Source organism: Macrobrachium rosenbergii, chromosome 7 (genome assembly GCF_040412425.1).
Source record: "Macrobrachium rosenbergii isolate ZJJX-2024 chromosome 7, ASM4041242v1, whole genome shotgun sequence".
Taxonomy (NCBI): domain Eukaryota; kingdom Metazoa; phylum Arthropoda; class Malacostraca; order Decapoda; family Palaemonidae; genus Macrobrachium; species Macrobrachium rosenbergii.
Window position 1 is genome coordinate 31,211,774 of NC_089747.1, and position 26,582 is coordinate 31,238,355.

Here is a 26,582-nt window from a genome sequence, read left to right on the forward strand (position 1 = left end):
TAGACCTCTCCATGCCAATGATGTAGTATTCATACTTGGCAGACTCAAATACACTAACCCTTTTCCTTATGACTCCTATGAACACTTACCAGCCTGCGGGAAGTGGCAGTGACTTGAGCCGTAAGCATATAAATGTTTATACTGTACCTCTTATTGTTCAGACATGCAGCTCCAACAATTTTCATGATAGACCGCTCAATCTTGTTTCAATTTGTAGCTGAATGATTTTCTATACAATGGCATAAAAAAATCCTCCCAAAATAAGTTTCATGTAGGTGGAATAATGAATATAAATTAACGAGGCACAAGAAAATTTTGTGCTTCCTCCCAAAAAATTTATCAAAAAGTCTGTTTTTTATCCATAACCAAAAGTTGTAAGTATAGCGAGGAAAATATGATAAAATAAATGATAGAGTAATGTAATTTTTTCTGTAAGAAAAGCAACAGTCACCTTACCCTCAATACCAAATGGCATGCTTTTTTCCTGAATATTTCCATCTTACATTTAACTACTGGATATACCTTGTCCTATGGAATTACCCTGTAGCTCTCAAATTTCAGACGAATACTTCTCAAGTATAAAAGATAGGAGTAAGGCTTAAACATTTCATCACTAAACACTGTACAGTATCACATACAGTTCAAACTAATAAAAGAAAATTGCACAAAGCATTTTAGCTTGTAATAATTAATTCTAGTACACATAAATCTCTATTTACATAAAGGATACATTCCTAAAGACACTGTGTAAATGGCAATCATGTAAATAAATCATAGTTTTCCCCTAAGAATCAATGGTAATTACGGGGATTATGTTCCAAGACAGGGGAAAACTTTATCCTTTTTTCTTGGGTTCTGACAAGAAATATTATGTGAATATCATGAGTACCACAGAACATTAAAAACACAAATTTTCACTGTCTTCTCCCAATTTGTGCTGCTGGCTCACATGATGACTCCAAGTTTCCCCAGATGTATAAAACATGGTATAATAAGGGGGTTAAGTTCAGAGGCAACAGAATCTCTACTTTTTATTGGATACTGATAAAAGGCAGCATTAGAAATTTTGCTCATGCTTCTTCTTCTTACCTGTGTTAATGTGAAGAATTCGTGTAAACACATCACTATCTTCTCTAATCAAAGTCAGTGTTAAAGCAAAAACGAGTATTTAGAACCCGTGTACATGGAGTTATCTGTACTCATCACGGAAATGAACATGTTACTTTTTAGATAGTGTAGAGGGAAACTTAAAGTACTGTAGCAACTTTTCAAATGAAAACTACGATGTGGTTTGTAGAACATTGTAATTGCAGGTCAACACAAAGCAATAACTTGAGAACAAATAGCTTCATCTAAAAATATCCAAGTACAGGTATGCCCCCGTTATGATGGGGTTACGTTACAATGACCCCAGCGTTACTTGAAAAAATCGTAACTTGAAAGTAGCCTAGCCTACACTAGTGTATACAGTATAATCTATACATATACGGTAGCCTAGCCTACACTACACAGTACAGTGTACTCTATACATACACAGTGTAATTATTAATATCCACTACTTCTAGAGGTTCAATGCAGATTGACTTATGATAATTCAGTACAAACAGAGAAATCGAATAACACAAACAAGAGTCAGACGTGTACCGTACAGGGGTACTCATCAAGATTTGGTCTGTCGTCGGCGTACTTGAATGGTGTCAGGCTGTTGATGGCTATGTATATTAAACATCAGAAAAGGAGGATGATAAAGCAGCAGGATCATCACCTCGCTTCTCTTCAGCTGTTAGTTCAGGTGTTACTGGGGGTAGGATTGCAAAGAAAGAGCTCTCACAAGATGTAGATGGTAGGGCTCAAATGTGGTGGAAGGTGTCGGGAAAGGGGGTGGCACTGGAGCTGTTTTCTTGAGAAGACATCCATTGTAGCTTGCACAGTGCATTTTTTCGTTCATAAATAACTCTGTAACATGCAAGAACATCATGAATTCCTCTTTCCACTTTAGCAAACCGTTCTAAGTTCACACCCATGTGACATAAAAGTTTCATACCTTGTTCAATTGAGGCGAATAACTCTGCCATTTTCTTTGTTGTAAACTTTTGCTCTGGTTTTTCTTCAGTTTCTTTTTCCTCTTCTGCTTTTTTTTCTGCTGGTGCAATTAAATCTTCTGCCATAAGCTCTACGTCTTGCACATCTATCAGTTCTTGGATATCTTGCTCTTCAAGTTCTAACTCAAAACTTCTCCCAAGTGACACAATCTTTTTATGAACTTGCACAATTTCTTCATCCTTATCAAAATCTTTAAATGAGATCACATACACTTTTAGCATATTTTTCCAAATCCCATTCATAGACTCTTTACCTCCTTCCGTGACCATCCGATGTTCATAATGGCCTTAAGAACAATGAAATCGTTCCAGAAAGTTCTGAGCTCTCTCATTTTCCGTAACCTGAACACCCTAAGCAAACTTGTTCTGAAGATAATAGGCCTTGAGCGTTGCCACGGCTCCCTCATCCATGGGTTGTATGAGAGAAGTTGGGTTTGGTGGCAGAAACAACTTTTATGTTCTCATTAATATCTCCGGTGTGCTGAGGGTGGCTGGGAGCACTGTTGAGAATCAGCAGAACTTTGGAGGAGATGTTGTTTTCCCTACAATAATCTTTCACTTCTGGAATAAAGCAATGCACAAACCAGTCTTCAAATAACAAGGCAGTTATCCATGCTTTCTTATTACGCTGGTAACGAACAGGAAGCGTATGTTTGCTGATTCTTGCTTATGCCCTCAGATTTGCAGAGTGATAAATCATGAATGGCTTGAGTTTATACCCAGCCACACTTCCCCCAAGCAGAAGAGTCACTCGATCTTTGCATGCCTTAAACCTGGGCATCATTGTTGCCTCTTTGTGGATGTAGGATCATTCAGGAATCTGCTTCAAATACAGTCCTGTTTTGTCAACATTAAAGATTTGCTCTGGCAAGTGCCCTTCATCAACGACAATCTTATGCAGAGCATCCTTAAATTTAGTGGCTCCTTTGACATTAGCACTTGCTGCTTCACCATTAATTTTCACACTATGAAAATTATGGCGGTTTTTGAAATGATGAAACCATCCATGACTTGCCACAAAATCTTTGTTGTGGGTATCATCATATTTTTTCTTTAGTTCCTCGAAAAGCAAGCACGTCTTTGTTTGAATGGTCAAGAGGCTGAGTGGCATACGCTTTTGTATCTGGTCCTCCATCCACATGAACAGTAACTGTTCCATTCCTTCCAAAGATCCTGTCCTCTTCTCTGTTATAATCTTGGAATGAAATGAAGCAGATGCCTTTACAGCATCCATTATCTGTTTCTTGTCCTTACAGAAGGTGGACACTGTTGACTGCGATAGATGCTAGTCATGTGCGATCGCCATGACTGCTTTTCCCCCAGCATGCTAGTTGATAATTATCATTTTCTGCTCTAAAGTGATGGACTGCCTCTTCTTGGCCGAACCAACAGCAGGAGAATCACTTGGGCATTTGGCAAGCATGCTGGTATTACACAAATTTGCGTTTTAAATCATTTACGTAAAGTAAAACGCACAAAAATTACACACTAACACTGACCCAACTTGACTGTGTAGAAGGTGAGTGCGAATGAGGTTAAGGTCAGGGCGCGAGATACCCACATCCCACCCTCCTGGGCCAACGTATCATACACCCTACGCTGCCTGTTCCCATTGCGTGCAAAATTTTAAAATATTTTCAAAATATTGTTGCACAGGTATCGTATCGTAACTCTGAAACCATCATAACTAGTAACCCCATCGCAAATGCAACTTTGAAATATCATAAGACGAAAGATCGTGACTGGAGGTCTACCTGTACTGCAATTTAAACTTGAGTTATCATCAGCTGGTATATATGTATTGTACACAATATACTAATGAACCTGCACCTCCTTTGATTAATGATCTCATAGAAAGCTACTGTATTAACTTGGTTTAAAGTAAATAAGAGAGCAACATGCCTAAAACACTGAATATCTTACAGATTTGGGCACCATGAATTTGGCTGAGCCTAAGAAATAAACAAAAAATATAACAGATACAATATACACTAGTCCTTGACAATTATATGGTAGAAAAATTAACGTGAAAATAAAACCACACTGCAGGCCTTTTGCGAATTTAAACAAAGTTCACGGGACAAAAGGAACATCTTACTACTGTATAGAGTATAGTTAATTTTCAACCACAGAAATTTGCTAGCATACCAGTACAAAGAATAATTTTTTTCTTTAAGACAATTGCTCTAAATACTAGACAAATTTTTTAAAAAGACAGAACTATGGTTTCTGAAAAAAAAACAAACCTTTCAGTGAACAAAATTCAACATTTTGACATGACATACAGTAACTAGTTCTGAAAATGATACTTGTGAAATCAATGATGAGTTACTATAAAATTATTAGAAAAATTTCTAGCTTTATACACTGTTGTACTTGAAATATAAAATTTCCAATTTGATGATTTGTATGAAAATAAACTAATGCTAGTTCACTGGATAATCAAAAAACAATGCTTACCCAATGTATCACATAAATATGAGGCACAAACAGACCAGTAACACTACTTGTCAGCATTAATTATTTTAACAGCCTCATTCTCAAACACCAGATCAGTTCGTGAAGGGTAAATCACCCGCAAGTTCCCTTCCTCATCTTCCACACGAACCTGTTGAATCTTCATACATGACTTCCCAGCAAGTGTTTTTTCTGATCCAATGCCAGAGTTCAAGGAACTCATAATTAAAGCATCCAAAACTGCTTTTGCCTTATTTAAAGATGTGCCACTAGTTACTTCTACAAAAACATCTGTGGTTTCTTGTGTTATCTGGAAGGAGAGAAATTTCTACTCAGACAGAAGATGGAATTTAGAATTTAGGCCAAAGGCCAAATGCTGGGACCTACGAGGCCATCAGCACTGAAAGGAAAATTGACAGCAAGAAGGTCTGAAAGGTGTAAAAGGAGGAAAACCTCATAGTTGAACTATGAAACAATTGTTAGAGGGGTGGAAAGTCAGATGGAAGAAAGAGAATATGAACAGAGGTACAGTAAAAGGAATGAGAGAGGTTGCAGCTACGGACTGAAGGGACGCTGCAAAGACCCTTTAGTAATGCCTACAGTGCACCACATGAGGTGCACTGATGACACTAGCCCCATATGTAGGAGTGATTTGTTACAGAAGGCAATGGAGATTAATGAAAGAAGGCCATGAATGACACTCATCTAAATAATCTAAACCTATAACAACATTCTACAATACAGACCTATCTTTAACACGTTGACTGCGATTGGCAATGCTGTGAAATGGCCTAATGGGCGTTCTCTTTAAACCCTCATAAAATCAGTAACCCGTTAGCTATTGACGTGAGAGGTGTTATGGTGTATTCCTAAGGTAAGCCGAGTGCTCAGCCAGTGTAAAAAGCGTGACTTTATGTGGTACACTTCGCCTGACATAACAAAAGTCTTAATTACAGGCGTTGTGTACCTAGTATGGACATAATAGATGTGGTCATATATGGCTCACGTCGCCCAAAACTATTAGAGACAGTTCTGCTGGCGTTGTGTGCCAAATATGGTCACACTGTGGATGTTCAGTTATGGTGCATATCGCTCCAGACTGATCTAGGAATTACCGTATGCAACGTGTACCAGACGTGGCTCATACTCAGTGTGACTCTAAAGGCACACATCGCCTGAATGACTGCACACGTTACTATAAGCGATATGTACCATATGTGGTCAACTGAAAAATGTGTAGAATTTCAATATATTGTTATTTTATAACAGATTTATTAGTCATTTGGTGTTTAGCACACACACACACACACACACACACACACACACACACACACACACACACACACACACACACACACACATATATAACTATGTATGTTTTCATGTGTACATGAAATTTGTAGTACACACATATGTGCATATAGGAATATATATAAACATACACATGAATATAATACATATAAGATGCACATACATGTTACAGACAGACACACATTAGGAAACATATATACAGGCTGTATTTTTGGCAATATAAATTTGTATTTTGCATAAATAAAAGTATTTATATACAAGTAAAGCAGTTCTTATTCATATACTGTATCTGCCCATCTGTATACAGTAGCCCATTTTTCTGTACGTGTCTATCCATATATATATATATATACATACATACATACATACATGCATTACATACACACATACATATATAGACTGATATACAAATTACCCATTGTCCCAATATGATGAAAAGTTAATTTGTTTTTCTTATGTAGAAGCAAAACAGAAAGAATATTAATTTTATACTTGTACTCTAAATACTACATGATTTCCTTCATCATACAAAATATAAATGGATATTTTTCACCAAGAAAAGGACACTATTAATTTTTTCAGAAGTAAAATGTTTACCAAACTGATTTATTTTTCTACTGAATTTATATAAATATAATCTACGGTTAAAAGGATAGCATTTTTGTTGATCTAATGATAATGTTTTCTATTTTTTTTTACTGAAAGAAAGAGAATTTAAAAAAAATATATGCCCCTTTTGCCAGCATATGAAGATTATTTTCAGTAATAAATAAAGTGTTTAGTTAATGTTCTAGTTTAATTTAATTAATTTCCAATATATTACAATAATATTTTGGTATAAAAAACCCCATTTTGATTAAATTTTGGATACTTGAAAAAAATATATAATTCTTAGCATGTGTACCACATAGGGTACACATCGCTCATTCAGAGAGTCCCCTGTGAACCATATATGGAGCACATAGCAGTCAACGTGTTAATACAATTTAACTCAACATTTACAATGAAGCAGAATTGGACATTTACTCAGCTGTGTGTATGACTGTCAATTATGACAAGTAAATGTATGACAGCCAAGTGCCGATGAATAGCTTTAATCTTTAATTCTAAATCTGTTATTAATCCAATTCCACGGCAGTAACTATCTGTTTTACTGGCATAACTGCACTGTACTGAAAGAAAATAACCTAGAAAGAATTTTTTAAAATTAAAACTTTTTTTATTTTAACCCACTAATCATAAATGGTCTTGCTTCCATGCAATCAGCAGTCTCGTTGCACTAACCTTTCATATCCTGAAAGACAGCTCACTCTACAAATACCCTAGCAACCCACCACAGTCAATCACCATCCTCTATGGCATCAATCTTTTGTGCATAATTACAAACAACGGGTGCAGGGAAAGAAAGTAGGAACTAAGTACAGTATTGTGATCAGTGGGGTAATCAGAAAAATGTTTTAATTCAAAAAACATCGTTTTTCATTATAAACCCATTAACCATACACAACCTGAATCACCACTTGGGGAGGACAAAGTTAAGCCATGCAAGATCAGAGGAAAGAAGACACGATCAGAAGTCTGTTCTCTCTCAAGATGGTCTGAATAGCACTAAGATGCCAAAAAATGAAGGTTGTATCATCTACAGAAAAATAGGACCTTTCAGTAAAGCACTGGGGTTGAATAACAGGAACTTGGATATCCAAAGGAATACACTCACCAATCACAGGAGGCATAAAGACAGATACTACATGAAAACATGCCTTAAGTATGTGTCAAAAGCATGATGAAAAAGGATAATGAACAACATGAGAATGAATGTTCCATATCCCTGTCAATACATAAAATAATGGCTTTTATGATAAAATCAATTTTTTAGGTGCTTACCCTCTATTATTAGCTTTATCTTTGGCACTTGCCGCAGGTTCGACAAGTGTTAAAATTGAAATAATCGTTAACAAACGCTCCCAATAGTCATGCCCATCCCTTGGAGGGTGGGGATAATTACGACAACAGATGTTTTGATTGTCATCTTCTCTTAATCCCTCAAGAGAGGAGGAGAGAGGGATCTCAATGATAGAGGGTAAGTACCTAAAACATTGATTTTACCATAAAAATTATTATTTTTGAGGAGAAACTTACCCTCTATCATTAGCTGACTCCAACATGGAGTGATGGAGGACGGTAAGAGATTTCCCCATGACCAAATTATCACATATTAGAAATATCCTTATTGCTGCTTACCTGATGCATACAACCCCAAGTCAAGTTCTTGTTAGATGAGGATCTTCATTAGGTGAGGTCCATTATTGCAAGGAGGTGGAATGTGGACCCTGAATGTAGTCACTGGTTGAGACTGTGCAACACAGACTGGCAAGTTTGGTCTCTGTGCCTCTGGCCTGCAGAGCTGATGAGAGCTAAAGCCACAACTCAACAAAATCCCTAAAAAGTTACCACCTACCTAACTGAGTTGCTGTGGCACCTCACACCCAAAACACCACCACCAATTTTGCCTGAAAAAGGGTGGTTCTTGATCAGCTTAGGGTAGCTTTCCCCAATAAGGAGCAATGGCTCTACAACATAAGTCCAACATAAATCCCTATAGTGTACCTGTTTGTAACACATAAAGGGAAGACTAGGAGAATTCTCCCCTGCCGTAACTATAGGTGATAGCGTATGGCAGTCTTCCTACTGGATATAGATGGCCTTCAAGTACTGAGAAGTAAACACAGAGTTACACCTCCACTGTGCTGCCATGACTTGACAGTCTAGTCTAGCGAGATGTGCTGATGAAAACTAACTGATGTAGCAGTTGCTCTGACATCGTGCAGTTTCACCTTCAAAAAGGGGACAATCCTCTGGAGCAATGCATGGTGTGCTTCCAAGATTAAGGATTAATAGAGAAAGCCATGACATCTACGACCTAGGAACCTAAGGATTCTTAACTGTGCAAAATAGGTTCCTACTGCTTCCTTAATGGTTAAGGTGGGATGTATTACAGTAATCCCTATAGCCCTAACAGGGCATCGAAGAAGCTCATCATCCTCAGGAGTCAGAGACTCTAAAGCGGGGATAGAGAAAAATCTTGGAAGAGCTTTGGTCTTGACATTTTAACATGAAAGGATGCAATAAAAAAGATAGTTCTGCTCCAGTACGTGAACACCCTACTAACAAATTTATTGCATATAACCCTCTTACTCTTTTGGCCAAAGCCAGGGCCACCAGAAAGAGTGTTCTACAAAAGAGCATTGAGAGAAGCCTCTCTCTGGGGCAGAAAGGAGAGCCACTAAGGAGTCTTAAGCCAACAACTATGGTTCATAAAAGCAGCTTAGCAGAATCTTCAGCAATCCAGCTGAAAAGCATGAACAGTTTTGCCTATGTCAGCATGGGTTTATAACCTTGATGGAGGAAACAGACAATCTTTTGGCATCTCTCAAGAAGTGCAGCCCCTTATACATTGTTAATAATGGTATGAAGACAGGGATTGTCTCTGGACTTGAAACATTATCTATTCAGCTTCTGCAATACTGAACAAGAAATTAGTGGACTTTCCCCTTGCCATTAGGAAAGAGCTCCTAGTGTTCAGGTAAGTATTAAAATATTAGTTTTATTATGAAAACTTCATATTGCAATACACTCCCTGAACACCTGAATTAGCCGGATTAACAAAATTTTAAGGAGGTGGGATCAATCTAATTCAGCCCGAACTGCCAACAGGGAAAGCAGGTAACTCATTATTCGCCTACTCTGTATAAATGAATGTATCCTCACCTGGTCATCCCACTCAGCAGGTAAGAATGCCTGTAGAGAGAGTACTCCCGACGTCAGTCTCATGTCTAGGTACTGTCTGAGTCAAGCTACCTCTCATGTGGGATTCAAGCCTCCTCATGGATAGAGAGTAGCAACATAAAAAACCAACCTACCATGTGGCTAATCACAGCCTCCCATAAGCAGTGGAGAACAACAAACCTCCCATGTGGCTAATCAAAGTACTCTCATGTATGGAGGGGTACGAAGAACCTACCATGTGGCTATTGTAGCCTCTCATGTATGGAGGAGAAGTTGAGTGTGCAGGATCTTCGAGTTCTTCGCCGCCCGCTGCCGCCGATGTCTGCGCAGATGTTGAAGAAACCACTGGATTTGCCTAACTCACAGTACTAACGTCAAACTTAATACTCTCACTATGAAACCCGACTAACAGATAATCCAAAGTTCCTCAGACTACATTCATTATCTAGAGTTCCTCCCACCCTTGACATTACTACGTAATTATAAGATCGAGTTGGTCGTCACAAAGGAAACAAGCGAGTAACTCTTCTTCGAAGAAAACTGAATGTTTTGATGTAGAAAGTCATGAAAACTGACACCGACTCCCAAGTGGCCGCCTCTAAGAACCTCCGCACTTAAGAGAGTACCCCCTTAGCTAAATGCATGCACCCACGATAAAAGGGTAAGCCGCTACACACGGACTAAGAGAATAACTTTTATGTGAGAAGGAGAACGATGAATCTCCCAAAAGGCTATTCACAGCCTACCCAGTAAGGAGGGAATGAGGTAGTGTGCCGAGCCGATGACCCTCCGCCCTGCAGGTTGCGGCAAAGGCTGACGAGAGAAGAAGTATCCCAGCGCCGACGAAACAGCATAGGCTAGCCTACGAGAGCACCTCTTTGGACTCTCGTAGGGAAACTATCAAAGACTAGGATACTTAAAACGTACTAAACTCAAGTTCATATGATTATACTATCACTGTTGCTTAAGATTCTAAAGCCCAAAAGGAATTCCTCTATCTGGTTAACCTAATAACCACCAAACTACGTGAATACTACCTTACCTAACTGAACGCACGCTAAATAGGAGAATTCGCTGCTATACGCGGTGGGGTGAATTGAACGTCTCTTAAGTAAAGAAAGAAAACACAGACGGACTTGCAAGTAAACTACCTCCATGGACTCGCAAGTAAACTACCTCCAGAATAGAAGACACTGAACCATTCCTTAGAAAGGAAGATGAAGTGGACATACTCCGAATACTGTGCAGTAATGAAAAAAAAACTGTTAAATGCTAAATATAATGTAATGTCAAATTAAATTGTGTTCAAGGGCATAAAGCTCGCACCACACGAGAATCGTGAAGAGTGCCCGCAACTGTTGTGGAGTGAGCGCTTATGAACCAGGAACCAGGAACCCTCTCCCCGAAAGTAACTAATCGCATCCTTCACAGCGGATGGGAAGAATTCCGCGGTGAGACAAGAAGTGTACACAGAAGCGGACTCAGTTTCTCAACCTTTGATAAATAGACTTTAATATTCGCCTCGGACATAAAGACATCCTCGCTTGATGCCGAAACCGAACACTTGCATATAAAGAACCTTAAACAAACGAAGCAGAGTTTTAGCCTCAGACTCTGTCTTCGCCACGAATTCTGGAGGAAGAGAAATACTTATCATTTCCTGCCTAGGAAACCAGCCTAGAAAACTTCCCAAAGCTCGCCCACCTTTTCATCTGTAGCTAAAGCTGAAAGAAAGAAAACACCTAATCAGTTATCCTAACATTAGAACTTCCGACAAATCTCACAAAGGAGCCCGAGTCGGCAAGACCGGACATTACACTTAAAGGAACGTAATAAATCAAATATCTTACTACTAGAAATTTTCGGGAAGATGGAAAAATGTGCTGCTAAGTGCTGAGCGGTAGCCAGCGACAGCTGAAAACGGAAGAATCTTGGCTTTCCAAAGGAATAAGAGAAAACCAGCTATTTTGGTTATGGCAGGCCTAAAGATGGAATGACCTTCCTTACGACACAGACTTCCCCATGTCAAGCTGACCTGGTAAAGCTTATGGGTTGACTTTCTCAAGCTGAAAGAAATATTGTCTAGACATAGCTTTAGAGTGTCTGGACTGTCTAGCTGTTCGCTCGGCAGTCGCCTGCAACTAGGTTCATTACGCAAGAGTTTGGATGATAATGGTGAAAATGTGGTTGTCTAAAAGAACTTCCGCATGAGGAAGAACATCGGAACTTCCGTAAGGAGCATTAGGAATTCTGGAAACTGAGGGCGTTAGGGGCAGTAAGGAGCTAGTCATAGACGTCTTGACACTCCCGCAATTCCTGATTACCTGATGAATGAGACCGAATGGTGGAAAGCATACACCTCTAAGTTCTAATGATCTTGTTCCCCCCGAGTTCTCAGATACAACACGGCAGTTATGATGTCGCAAAGCAGACCCACTATTGTGTTGCGCACTAGGACTGAAAAACAACTGAAGGCTTCCTTTACAGCCCTGTTCCCGATCCCTCCAGAGGCCCGAAGCCTGGGTTCCTCAAAGGTTGCTCCCCAACCTTGATATGAGGCATCTGAGTACAGATGAACATCGGAAAGAGGGGAGACATAGACCTTCCGGATGTCAGATGTGCTTCTCCTGGCTATCACAGAAGATCCGACAAGCGAGAATCGTTCCAGATTATACCTGCATTCTCGATGTGGAAGTCCCAGCGATTCCTGAGACATACCTGAAGAGAAAGCAAGAGAGAGAGAGAGAGAGAGGAGAGAGAGAGAGAGAGAGAGAGAGAGAGAGAGAGAGAGAGAGAGAGAGAGAGAGAGAGAGAGAGAGAGAGAGAGAGCATTCTCCCTAAGAGGCTTCTCCTCCAAGTGGGTACCGGCTGTTCCCTGTTAAACAGGAACCCTCTACTTCAACATTTTGTACCCTCGACGATGCACAATTGCCGACACTGGAGACATGAGTTAGAAGCAACAAGTTCGTTATACTGGCCACATACCCTGAACCCAGAGCAGCCACACTAATCATAGCTTGCTGTGACGCCTCTGCTGATGACAGCTACACAAAATTGACCATGGAGGAGATATCCTCCTCCCTAAAAAACTATTGCAGAGCGCAAAATGCGCCCTCAACAGAAACCTCTCCGAATGTCCGGATAGTGAGGTGGAAACTTTAAAAGAAGTCCTTCCTCCTCTGCCAAAGAACATTGTACAGTCAGGTGAAATGTTAACCTGGTATGTCAGCCCCACTGACACCGAAGTGATGAGGTGTCAGGCAGTACCGGACCGGAGGGAGTATATCCATCCCCCCGATGAAACTGAGACCAAACAACTGACAAAGGAACCCGAGAGAGAAGAGCCTCAACAGATAAGTTGAGAGGAACCTTGACACCCGCAGAAGGGTAATCTGCTATCTTGTTAAAACCCCTCCTGAATACGAAGCAAGGTTGAATCCTGCTTACTCGACCCTATCAAAGCCACTAACCTACGTATGCCTCCCTCAATGCCTGCCCGACATGGCCAAAGCAGACCAGATTCTTTGATGATTCAGCAACTACCGGTTCTGTCGCATATAGCGACTCAAACATCGTTTGATTCGCTAGCGTAGGCTCCTCCAGAACCTTGGATTGAGGATAAGTGAGGATGAAGTCTACCATCCGCTTATACTCATTCTCACTGGCTGAAGAACTAATATCTGGTACCGGATCCTCTTCTTCAAATGAACAATCCTTGTCGGACTGGTCCGACCGAGCCAGAACAGGAAAGAGGCAGGCCGACCCCTAGCAAACGCCAAACTCGAAAACCTGGAACTCGCTACACCTGGGTGCGTGAGACAGACACCTGACGTATCAATCGTGAACACACTGGAAGCACCAAAGTAGGTTGTGCAAACCCTGCACCACCCAATGAGGATGACACAACATCTGGGCCGGCCACACCTGGCCGGACCACGCCCACTCCTGAGAGCGAAGAGGCCGCAACACCCGAACCACTCAAATCCGGATGTATCAAAACCGCATGAGAATGGGAATCTGGAACTGAAGACCCCGAATCAACCCCGAGCCTACATGGATGCCTAGGTGGAGGGACAGAGAAAACCTGCCGGAAAGCTGAGAAAGAAGCTGAAGGAGGGAAGAAGGAAGAAGCCACACTTGGAGTAATCACCGGGGCGCCTAACACCAACATTGGACAGATGGAGAGGTCCCAATAGGACCAAACTCAAAGGAGTTTCGAAAGGGAAGTTACAAGGTACCGAACCGAAGGTAACAGAGGAAGGCAAATTACCAGCTATCCTGGTGAATGGAAAGGCTGAGGAAACTATCAGTGCTGATACACTGAACGCTGGTGCAGGTAAACCGCCGACTGCCGTAGCATCCGCAAGAATCGCGGATGATGCATTACGGTTAGGAACCCGTAAAGAATGAAAATAAGGAGTTGCTGACGCCTCAGCAAACACCAGAGAAGAGACTAGATTGGATGCCTGAGAAACTACAGGATTCGCAAAAGGTGATAAAGACGACGGACCTGTTAAAAGTACCCCTTCCCTTAACCCCGAAGAGAGAGATAGAGCCGCTGAAGCTCTAATATACAGGGTTGAACCAAGAAAGTCTTTGCTCTGCTGAGTTAAAAGCCAAGAAAACAGGATGAGCAACAAGACTGTGAAGAGCCCTCCGAAGAGCAGACCGAAAAAGAAGATTGAGAAGGGCAGTGGAAGAAGGCTTAGAAGAAAATGGGGAAAACGGGAAAATTCCGTAGCGTCCGAAGAGGCCATAGATTTCAAAGAGAATAGACTGGTTCTGTTCCCCCCGCCCCTGATAATCTTGATAGACATATCAAATCAGAAAATTCTTTAAGACATAATCATGAATATTGGAAAACTCGATCGCCAGAATTACCACCATCGCAAGACGAAAGAAATTTTAACCCCTGAAGGAAAAGGAACCTTCGAAGAAGGAGTAATCAAGGAAAACAAAAATTTAGAATCAGATACATCCAAAACCAAATCTGAACGACCCTCCACGGATCTGGAAAACTTTGTTGCACAGAACACAAAGCAGGAAATAAAACCGACGATTGATCTAAATGAGAGACCTAAACATTAGCGACCCCAACCAAACCTGAACCCAAAGAAGACTGCACGTTCAACTAATCTTCCTGAATACTTCCTAAATTAGAATTCCTACCCTTCTGAGTGATTCCTAATTCTAAATCCACCTTAGAACTTACGCTTTTAGAGGGAAGGGGGAAATCTGCTGCCAACACTGCCTGCTCTGTGCCAGGGGGGCCGGCAGATCCTACCTTCAAGGTTTGCGGTTCTCCATAACCCCTGGCACCCATTAGGGCTGGTTCTGGAATAGGCAGGGGGGCTGAAAAAGAACGATTAGTATCTACAACACTACTACTACTATCCTTATCTCTAGTTTCCGTTAATTTAGTGATAAAGCTAGAAAAATAGACTAGATATACTCAGCTAGTAACTTGTCCTCTAACTTTTGAATAATTCTTCCATCTGATCTACCGACCAAGACTCTTACCTATCTGACTGATACTACACACGCATCTTCCTACATAAAATACAAACAGAATGTCGATTGTGTTTGAGGGTACTCATCCTAAGAGAGAGAGAGAGAGAGAGAGAGAGAGAGAGAGAGAGAGAGAGAGAGAGAATAAGAGAGAGAGAGTGAGAGAGTAATTGTTGTTGTGAGTGGTTCGGTTGTTGGAGTTCGTTTCACGGCGCTGTTTCTGTCTGTCTGTCGGGAGTTTTTCGGTTTTGGGAAGTCTTGGGCAGTTGAGGTCCAACCTTGAAAGTGAATGGGGAGTTCGTCTGTTTTTTTTTGGTACCAACATTAATGGTTCATGTGTCTCTTCTTTTTTTTTGTTTGTTTGTTGTTGGTGGAGGGTTGGTTTAAGTTTTTGTTTTGTGGTTGTGTGCTGTGATTGGCGACAGTGGACCTTACCCATCTCCAGCAACCGAAGATCAGGGTGAGTGTTGTGTGTTGTGTTGTTTGTGGGTGTGAGTTCCGCCACATTAATTTGGCGCCCAACGTGGGGCAGCTGGTATTGCAGCTGCAATTGAGATTGGTGGCTGGTAGTGTGACTGAAGAGAAGGATGGAAGAGGAACTGGTAAGGTTGAGAGAGGAGAATACGTGGTTGAGGGGTGAGAATGAGAATTGAGGAGTCAGTTGGAGGAGGTGGGGGGAATGCTAAGAAGTGCAAAAGAAGAAATGAAAGGGGAGATGAAAGAGTCAGAAGAGAGAATGGAAGACAGGATGGTAGAGAGGATGGATAAAAAGTTGGAGGAATGATGAAAGGTGTGGAAGAAATGGTGAAAGGTATGTTCAAAGGTGTTTTTTTGGAGAAGGGGCTGTTGGAGGCAGGTTCTCTGGAACGTGTGAAGGGGCAAGAGAGAAAGAAAAGGAGGAAGAAGTGAATGGAAGCGTGAGTGATGAAAGTGATATGGGAATAGGAAGTAAGAAACGAGGAATGAGAGGCAGGGTAAGGAAAAGGGAATGAAAAGCAAGGGAAGGAACAGAGGAAAGTAAGGATAAGTCAGGGGAAGAAAAAGGGAAGAAGGGAAAGGGAAAGGAAACTGGTAAGAAGGGTAAGGAAGTGGGAAAGGCAGGAAAGGAGGGAGAGGGTGAAGGCAGTAGTGATAGTGAGGTGGATGGAGGTGAGTGGATAAAAGTGGATAAAAAGAGGGGAGAAGAAGAGTGTAATGAGTAAGATGAATGTAAGTGCGGAAGTGGACTCTTTGTATTCGGAAAAGGGTATGAAAGGACAGAGTGAAAGTAGCGAAAGTGAGAGTGAAAGTGAGAAAGAAGTGAGAAAGGCTATGTATGTGAGGGAGGTACCCGGTGTGAAAGGTATAATGAGTATGGAAGTAGGGATGTGCATGATTTCTTTAGGGAGTATGAAAGGTTTTGTCAGGATAAGTATGGGGAAAGTAAGAGAGTGTGGGCACGAGAATTAGGAGAATATTTGACTGGGTTTTTTGCTTGATATGTATAGGGTTATTATGAGTGTGGGAGATGTTGAGTATGACAAGGTGAAAGCTAGACTAGTTGAGCAAGCGAGGCGTAAAGCGAGTGTTAAGTATAAGAGGAAGAATGAATTTGATGAGGCAAGAATGAAAGCTGGGAAACCTTGTCACTGTATGCTTGTAGGCTGGAGACGTTGGCAAGGAAGAAGTTTGGGGATGATGGGATAGATGAATGTAAGGAGTTAGTACGGAAGTTGTTAGGGACAGTGCCAGATGGAGTTAGAGAATTTGTGAACTTGAAGCGGAAGGAGAAGAAAAGATGGACGAATGAAAGGTTGACTTGGGGAGAAATTTTGGAAATTGTAGAAGATTATGAGCTTGACAGGGTTATAAAGAGAGCAGAAGTGTAAGTGTAAGGGCTGGGGTAGATGAGAGAGTGCCAGAGTTTGGAAGCTTTAGGGATGCAGTGTTGAGGGGCCCAATGAGAATGGCCGATAGTGTAATAGACAGGAGTGTAAGAGCAAGTAATGTGGAGGTGCCAGTGAGGATGAATGATGGGTTTGTAAGGGAACAACGGGTTGGACGGGTTAGGGATAGTAGTGTACAAAGGGGAAGGTCGATGAGTGGAAGTCGAGCGAAGTGTTTTAGATGTGGAAAGGAAGGACATACAAAGAATGAGTGTAGGTGGGCTTTGGGAGCGTGTTTGAATGTGTGGGCAACCGGGACATTTGGTAAGGGAGTGTACGAAAGATAGGGGGGTTAAATGCTGCACGTGCGGACAGGTGGGTCATATTGCTAATGGTTGTAGGGGTACCCGAGTGAATGTAATATGTGGCAACTGTGGTAAGAATGGGCATTATGCGAGAATGTGTTCAGAACCGAGAGCGAAGTGTGACGAATGTGGAATGGAAGGGCATGTATCAAGTGTATGTAGACGAAAGAGGGTGACTGTGACAGCGAATTTGGGAAACTGAGTGTGAAGGGGGTTCAAATGGGTGGATCCTCCAGGATGCAAGCGGTGCGTGTGATGCATGTACGTGAGGGGTTGTTGCATGAGGGAGGTTTTGCTGGAAAGACTGACGAGTGCATGAAGCAATTTGTTTTGATAGAGTATGGTAGGAAACGTAAGAAAGGGAAGAACGTAAGTAAACTGAATGGTCGTAAGTTGTGTGATAGGGGTGTGAGTGCCAAAGTGGAAATGAGTGATAAAGCGTGTAATACGGATGAATGGGATGGTATGGATAGAACGCATATAGCATATGCGGGTTTGATATAACTGAGTTGACTGAACGTAGGGGTTAGTGAATGGTTGGAGGTGAGCGAAGTGTAAGAGTAAGAGCGTAGCAGTAATATACAGTGATTGAAAGCATGAATGAATCGTTGCAAGAATTGGAAAGGTCAATGAGCGAATGGGATGGGTTAGTTGAAGAATTGGGGAGGTATTTGGGAACAAGTTAGAGGGTATAGATGAGATTGTGGATGAAATTGAGAGTGGTAATAGTGAAGAAGATAGCGTGAATCTGAGAGAGAATGGAGGAGAAGATGTGAGTTTGAATGTTGCTAGAAGAGAGAATGATTCTGAGAGAATGATTGCGTGCCCGCAAATGCGATCTAGAGGACCTGCTAGTGAGCATCCGTGGGTGTTATGTAAGGCGATTTGAAAGAGGTGTGAAAGGTGTTGGTTGGGAAATGCTAAAAGGGGGAGAAATATAGAGGGATGAATAAATTTGTTTTTATTTAGCATTTCCCAACGTTTTGTGGAGAGAGAGAGAGAGAGAGAGAGAGAGAGAGAGAGAGAGAGAGAGAGAGAGAGAGAGAGAGAGAGAGAGAGAGAGAGAGTTAATTGTTGTTGTGAGTGGTTCGTTGTTGGAGTTCGTTTACGCTGTCTGTCTGTCTGTCGGGAGTTTTTCGGTTTTGGGGAAGTCTTGGGCAGTTGAGGTCCAACCTTGAAAGTGAACGGGAGTTCGTCTTTTTTTTGGTACCAACATTAATGGTTCATGTGTCTCTTCTTTTTTTTTGTTTGTTTGTTGTTGGTGGAGGGTCGGTTTAAGTTTTTGTTTTGTGGTTGTGTGCTGTGACTGGCGACCGTGGACCTTATCCATCTCCAGCAACCGAAGATCAGGGTGAGTGTTGTGTGTTGTGTTGTTTGTGGGTGTGAGTTCCGCCACAGAGCGTCAGCATCTCCAGCAGTAGAAGGCTCTGTCGTTGAAGATGTAAACAAAGTGGAAGTATCGGCGCTAGCAGACTGTGACGTCTTCTTGTTTGACTTATCCAATCGAGTCCACAGTACCGATCCCAGAGTCAAAATCAGGAGAGAAGTTCCAAATCCCATCAATAAAGTATCTATCCAAGAGAAAATGTGTTGAAAACAGTCCAAATCACGATCTGATGTCCAAATTCTTAAATGGGGGTCAGGCTAAATGACCAAAAGTTCACCTGATGTGGGACACACCCACATAGCATGAGGAACAAAAAGCAATTGGGGATCTCAGCCTCACTCGGCCGGGACTTGCAGCAGTGTTGCCAACGATATTTCAGGTAACTCATTTGACAAGATTTTCCGGTAAGCGTTGGTAACGCTGACAGTTAATTACCCACTTAGTGGGTAAAAGCTATGGGGATGTAGTTTGGGCTGGTAGGTGACCAGGGCTAATTCAGGTGTTCAGGGAGTGTATTGCAATATACAAATTAATTAAAAATTTGTCATTTGTTCATACTTGGAACAAACCTTCGGTCTTAACATTCGGATAGACTCACATTTAGAGGGAGGTATGAGAATCCTGAACCGACTGGAGGTTTGGCACACCTGATCATTCTTGCTATAAATTAGAGTTCTACAGAAGAGGACCTAAACATCTGAGTTGTTAGATAAGTGGGTATCTAGCACCCAGTCCACTGGGTTAAAATACAATGCAGCATGTTAGATTCATTGCATATGTGGAAGTCAAAGAGAACTATACCTGTTCAAGCAACAAGCTATGTCAACCAGACGTAACAAGTTTGTCACCATTTCTCACTCCTCTTGCAGGAGAGAGAAGCACAGGATACTGAGAAGCAAAATTGTATGTTGCATGGAACATAAAAATGCTGTAACAGTATGGCTGCAACACTCACCTGCATCAAGCCAGTTCCAGCGTTTGATGTGTCATTCTTCAAAACTGCCTGTAGGTAGAGAAGAAAGGAAGCAGCCAAAACGAAATGGTATTCTTGGACACTTCTTTCCTGGCTCGGCCTGTGCTAACACAACGTCTACAGCACCTAGGTCTTAGGTGACGAGTCCTTTTCAGGCAGCCATGCAGAGCTCTGACAGGGCAAAGCATTATCTCCTGAGGATCGCTGTTAACAAAATCCCTAAGGGAAGGAATGGAAAACGAGGCACATCTGTCATTGAGAACCGAGGGATTTTGAGTCTTAGCCATGAATTCTGGGACAAATTCGAAAGCCACAGACCCCAATCCCTGGTGTGTTTAACTTCATAATCTAGACCATGGAACTCACCAACTCTCTTTGAGGAAGCGAAAGCCAGGAGAAAAACTGTTTTAAAAGTCAGATCCCTGTCTGACGATTGATGCAGTGTCTCGCATGGAGCTTGAGTGATACTATCCGGCACCAGAGTTAGGTCCCATGTAGGAGGATTGAGTTCCCTAGGAGGACAAGACTGCTCAAAGCTCTTGAACAACATAAGAGATTTCCTAGGATGAAGAGATGTCCACGTCTTTCACACGGAGAACTAATCCTAAAGCAGCCCTGTAGCCCTTGACAGCAGAAACAGAAAGGCCTTTCTCTGTCCTGAGATAGATTAGGAAGTCCACTATCTGCTGAACAGAAGTTTCGAGTGGATAGGAACCCTGTTGACGACACCAATCACAGAAGATGGCCCATTTGCCCTGATACATGGCTGACGAAGATCTCCTGAGTTAGCCTGACATCTGAGTTGCTGCTCTGCAAGAAAAACCTCTCCCTTGTAAGAGATACTGGATAACCTCCAACTGTGAAGAGACAGGGACCCTACCGATTGGTGGTACCTCTCTACATGAGGTTGACAGAGAAGACTGTGCCAAGGTGGAATGTCTCTCTGCTGAGAACAGAGACAGAAGATCTGGGAACCACTCTGCTTGGGGCCACAAAGGAACTACTAGGGTCATCCTGAGATTCTTGGAACTCATCAATCTGTTCAGGACATGACAGATCAGGCAGAATGAAGGGAAATCGTAAACTTCCAGGTTGTCCCAAGGATGTTGAAGGGCATCCTCTGCCACAGTGAATGGATCCGGGACAACCAAACAATAGGCCTCTAGCTTTCTGTTGAACCTTGTAGCGAAGAGGTCTAACATGGGTCGTCCCCACAGACGAAACAACCTGTCCGCTTTGCCCTGATGCAGAGACCACTCCGTACCTAGAACCTTAGCTTGTCGGCCACTACATTCCTTTTTCCCGGAATGTACCTGGCCATGAGCTTCACCGAGTTGTCGATGGCCCACTGGTGCAATTCGACCGTCAGCATGTAAAGTTGGCAAGACAAAAGCTCCCCATTGTTCACATACACTACCACTGTAGTGTTGTTTGACATCAGAACGACGAAGTGACCTACTACCCTCTCCTGAAACTCCCAAAGACCCAGGAAGGCAGCTTTCAACTCCAACATCTTGAAGTGGAGTTGCTTGTCCTGAGAGCTCCACACCCACAAAGTCAGGAGCTCTCCCAGATGAGAACCCCAAACCTTCGGAGGATGCGTTCCAGAGCAGGAGAAGATCCGGAGGTGGCGAATGAAGAGAAACGCCCACCATCAGGCCACCATAGGAGGTCGCTTCTCACCTCTGCCAACAGAGGGACCTGGAGCTGAGGGCAGTCTCCTGCTGGGGACCAAAAGTCTTTTAGTGTCCACTGCAGGGAACGAATATGATGATGCCCATGAGGGACCAGCTTCTCCAGAAAAGTCAAGAGGCCCAGAACTACTTGCCAATGGTGAGCTAGTTGCTCCTTCTCCAAAAGGAAGGAGCAAGCCACTGCCCTGAACCTCTCTATCCTCTGGTCCGACGGGAAAACTCTCGACGAGGCTGTCTATGACCATTCCCAGGTACGGAATCCTCTGGGTGGGAAGAAGATTGGACTTTTCCAGATATACCATAATACCTAGGTTGTGAGAAAACTGGAGGAGATGGTCCCTGTCCCGAATCAGCCTTTCCTGGAAACTTGCTAAGACCAACCAATTGTCGAGATATCTCAACAGGTGAATCCCCTGAGCATGAGCCCATGTCCACACTGATTTAGCTACTTTAGAGAGGGCTGCGTCCCTTCTCATCAGTAGGAAGTTAGCCTATAAATTAGCATTCAACTGCCTAAGTATGATACGGCCTTAGCACCCGATTGTAGTAACCTGATGGAAGATGGACTTTCGAATGAAACTTGCATAACGGGATGAAGAAATCCTTGCTACCGCTGAAGACCATAAATCTCGCCATGAGACATTCTGAAAGGCAGAAGAGGCAGTCAACTCCAGGGAAGATGCTTCCTGAAAAGTTAAAGAAGGACCATCAGCCCTAACCTGATCTAGTGTTAACCAAGGCTTCAAGCAAATGACATCAGAGTTGAGCTCTCTATTCAACAGAGGTACATGACTTGTTGAGTAATACTTCCTACAATGAATCAGAGGAGGGGGAAGAAGCTTGAAAGATCTGTTGGAACACAGAGAATTATCCCGTCCCAAAACCAAAGAATTTACATGCTTTAAGATTGAGGTAGCATGTCCAGAACAAGGAAGCTCACAAGAAGTTCTTACATCCTTCTTCGGTCCAAGTAAAGCTTTTATGCCCGTAGGAGTCATTCAAGAAGGAGCCTCAGATCTCTCAGAGAGATTTTTGAACTCACAAATGAGATCAATAACCTCCCTGTAGAAAGCAAGAAACTCTTAACTCTCCCCCTCCTCTGTTTCATGCAAAGACAGCTGACACCATGAGGTAGATGGAAGAGAGGGATCCCGATCACTTGACGGACGTAGGCTATCCCTTGCCAACGACGAGTCATGTCCATGAACATAGGAACATAGCCGTGCATCAGCTCTTGGACCAAAAGAGTCACGTATGCAGATGCGCAGATGAATGACATATGTGGTCCCTTGCAGGAGAACGAGAAACTGAAGCATGAAGCATAGGTCTTGACGAGTCAGTCCATGGAGTTGGGAAGACGAATGACATACGTGGGTTCTCCTAGGTGAAAGAGACACGGAACATTTCAGCCTCTTGGGAGCCAGAGAACCATAGTCACTATCAGATCCACGGACGGTCCTAGAAGCACGTCCGTGGTAAGCTAAACAAACGTTCCCATCATCATGGACGTGGCTAATAACACGTCTGCGGATGACACAATCAGGAGAGGAAACCCTAATTCTCGAAGGAGAATGTCTTGTAGGCCTCAGAACAACTGGACTTCTAACAAGAGGGGTCCACCACTTTCAACTTCTTAATTGGAGCCTTATCATGTTTCCGCAGATTTCGCATGGAACGAGGAGAAGAATGAATGACTGAAGCCGACTTCTGAGGGGTTGCAGAGCGATGAACACCATCCACAGGACCACAGATGCGACTACGTCCCAGTACACGAATTGGAGACACACGTCCATGGGAAGAAGCTAACGAAATAGTCCTTGGCTTCTTTGATGGCGAAGCGACAAAGTCTTCGATCCTCCAATGTCTAACTTGAGCACGAGTAGGGGGAGACCAAGACGACGATGACGATGAAGAGGACGAAGAAGAAGACAGAAGCCTATGACTTTCCTTGACAGAAGGACTGCCATGCCTCTCTCGAAAAACAGAGTCCAGTCTGTCCACCACAGCCTGTACAAATGCCTCTGAAGGATTGCCAACGGCAGAAAATGACGTCACTGCAGCAGTTGGTTGTGACGTCAAAGGAGTAGTCGGAGGAAATGTCGTCACGGGGAGAGACGATGCAAGGAATGATGTCACAGGGGCAGGAGTCTGACCCAGGGTCAATGGAATTACTGTGGGTAAAGACGACCCAGGATGATGCGCAGTTAGTAACAAAGGCGTCCCGCTAGGTGGCATCACACGAGAACCAAAGAAGTGGAGGCCGGGGGGGGGGGACAACTTTCAGGGGAGCTGACACTGGTAAGTGTGAAGAGACAAAATACGACAACATACCATCCAGAGAAGGTACCCCGGGTAGGCCTATGGAGGCCCATATAGACATCTTTTGTGCATCAGAATCTGAAACAGAGGAACAAGATGGCACTGCCTCCTCTCTCCCTAAAGGGAAAATATCCCCCCGCCCCCAAGACAGATGGGGCAGCATGATACTGTACATAAAATCACCTTGACCAGCTACCGATGCTTCCAAAGACGAATCAATGGAAGGAAAAGAAGGAGAAAAGGCATCAGTGGATGACGAAGCATATGGAATACATCTGGAAGAAGGGGGAGCAGAAGCGTCCACTTGAGGAGGAGGAAATCCCTCCCAAGATGGAAGCTCTGACTTCCTTTTGTGTTCCCTCTTCTTGTACAGCTTCTTCCACTGCACAACAGGCCAGGAACAACATTCCGGGCTTGGAATGGGGATATTACAAAAATTAGAACGACACCTACTGCAAGAAGAATGGGGGTCTATCTCAGAAGAAGCCAGGAAGCAGGAACATGGAAACCCTTGAATGCTGGGACACATGCGTTGGCACTCAAGGGGCTTCTTAGGTTGATTAGTGGAAAGCATGATAATACCACGAAACACACACACCCAAAAACACAACAAAACCAATAGGAAGGTATCACAGGCTTAGGACAAAAACCAGGTTGGGGAAAGGAGAGCAGAAGTGAATGTCGGCTCTCCAAGGCAGTTGAAGAAAGACTGAATGTGCCACGAGGTTCCAGCTGGGTCTCTGACCTGCTTCTACCTCATCTGCATATCAGATGCCAGGTGCCACAGATTCCTTGCATATACGATTTTTTTTGGTTTTTAACTGGTTTCCAGCTGGCGCCAGAAGATTTATCCTAATGTTAAGACCGAAGGTTTGTTTGATGTATGAACAATGAAAAATACTGGTAATTCTGAAAGATCTACTCAGAATGCATCTCCAAAAATTGGAGTTGCACAAAAGAATAAAACCTTGGAGGACATGAACGGGGATCTAGGCTTGCTCAGTGGGGTCTGTTTCTTTCAGGATCTAATAAGCTGGGATGGATAAAGTGGACTAAAAAAAAGTAGAGCTATTTATAAGTAATGAGCTTGTAATGAACACAGCTGGGTGATAAAGAGGCTGTGGTTTGGAAGGAATGTGGCCTGATATTCAGGAAGCAAGAATAACTGAAAAGAACTGGTGAATTTTGCAAGATATATTTGAATAGGGATCAATGTGTTACTGACGAGGCTTTTGCAGTATACCCCTCAAATGTAACTACAGTCATTTTCTTTCCTTATATAGCATTTTGGAAATGTCCTCACCTTGTAAAAAGATAAAGGGGTTGGTGACTACCATCTTCTTTTTCTGTGAAGCCATCCCAAATGCAAAAAGTGATGAAAAAAATTTCATTGTGGCATAGCCAGAAAATACACAACTCCATGCAAATGAGCAAATTTAAAAATTATATAAAAAGAGGGCTATGACATTACAAATTTTAGCAAATTATAAAAAAGTTATAAAACTACATGAATCAGCATGCAGTTTAAAAGAATATCATTTAACTGCACTTAGTTAAAATAAATACACTCCACTAATACATCATGCCTGAAAATCTACATTACTGTTTTTTGGGCTTCTAATCACACTGATATTGCATTTTTCAACTGTATCTTACACTGGGAGTCTAACTGGAGAGCAGTATACATTTAAAATAAGCTGCTGATCTTACCTTCGTGTTTTCAGAGTTTGTGATGGGTGGTAATGATATCACAACACCATCAGAATTAACAAGGCATGGCCAAACATCCCACTCCTCTACGAGATGCAAGAACCTAGAAGCAAAAGGAAATGACTCATTATATGTCCCTACATGAATATCAGCACCTTGAGATTACATCTCAAATACACTGATCATATAATGATGTTTGCCTCCAAAGAAAGGGTCTGTCATTCAGATGGTACAAGGACAAGATGGCAAATGTACTTTTGTCAAGAAACAGAAGCTAAATGCAAAATCACAAAAAGATTTAACGAAAAACTGACAAAGAGTAAAAAATCTACAGAGTCAAATGGGTATGATGACCAAGATTGATATCAAACAGACATGAAGTTGAAATTATAGGTAAGATATGAAGCTTTAAAGATTATTCATTTGTTGTGATTATAATTCATTACTTATTTTTAAATATCATATAAGATTCAAAAGTAATCAAGACCTTGAAATGTAAATAAAGGTAGATTGCTGTCCAATTAAAACATCATTTGACGCATGTTCACTTAAACTGTTTTGGTACTATGGGATGAGCTATGTAGTCTCTTCTTAAAGGAATAAGTCTGCCTTCAAGATAATTGTTTGATTTTGGAAAATTATCTTGAACTTAAGTGTAGATGAAACATAACTCAATATTGTAAATTGATCTTCATTGCCTTCCTCAAAATAAACTAAAATATCACTTAATAACTAATCACTTTTGGCATTTAAGAAACTCAGTCATTCTAATTCTAGTACTACTAATTTCCTAGGGTCAAACTAAAGCTATAATAAAATAATGAATAACTTTGGCACAATGCTCACTATATAACACTACATGCTATGGAAATATTTTTTCCCTTTTGTCCTTGGGTATGTAATGATTAAGATGTTGTTTTTCTTTTTCTCTGTTTGAAAAAATGTTAAGCTTTAGATTTAAGTATAATGACTAAAACCTTAAATGGCAAATGAGTGAAATCAGTTTCAATTTTGTCTAACTAAACAACCTTTTGGCTTTAAGCTTTCAGTTTCATGTCTGTTGGGTACCTTACCTTTTGGTTTCATGTGTGCTTGGAATTATGGG

General features: G+C 42.1%; 2 protein-coding genes across 2 annotated transcripts in view; both read right to left on the minus strand.

Moving 5' to 3' along the window:
* Positions 1-1,018: 1,018 nt before the first annotated feature.
* LOC136840276 (leucine-rich repeat-containing protein 47-like) overlaps positions 1,019-26,582 on the minus strand; it is a 138,972-nt gene continuing 113,408 nt past the window's right edge. The window contains exons 5-6 of the mRNA XM_067106951.1: positions 25,478-25,580; positions 1,019-4,869 (exon numbers count right to left, since the gene is read on the minus strand). Of these exons, the coding sequence (XP_066963052.1) occupies positions 4,606-4,869; positions 25,478-25,580 (367 nt within the window). The 3' untranslated portion in view covers positions 1,019-4,605. The remainder of the gene's footprint in view (positions 4,870-25,477; positions 25,581-26,582) is intronic.
* LOC136840382 (tigger transposable element-derived protein 1-like) lies at positions 2,911-3,336 on the minus strand. The gene has a single exon (XM_067107064.1). The coding sequence runs from the start codon at positions 3,334-3,336 to the stop codon at positions 2,911-2,913; it is 426 nt and encodes a 141-aa protein (XP_066963165.1).

What these genes read in the sequence shown, in the direction of transcription:
- LOC136840382 (XM_067107064.1), bottom strand. Translation starts at nt 3,336, where the DNA reads ATGGATGCTGTAAAGGCATCTGCTTCATTTCATTCCAAGATTATAACA.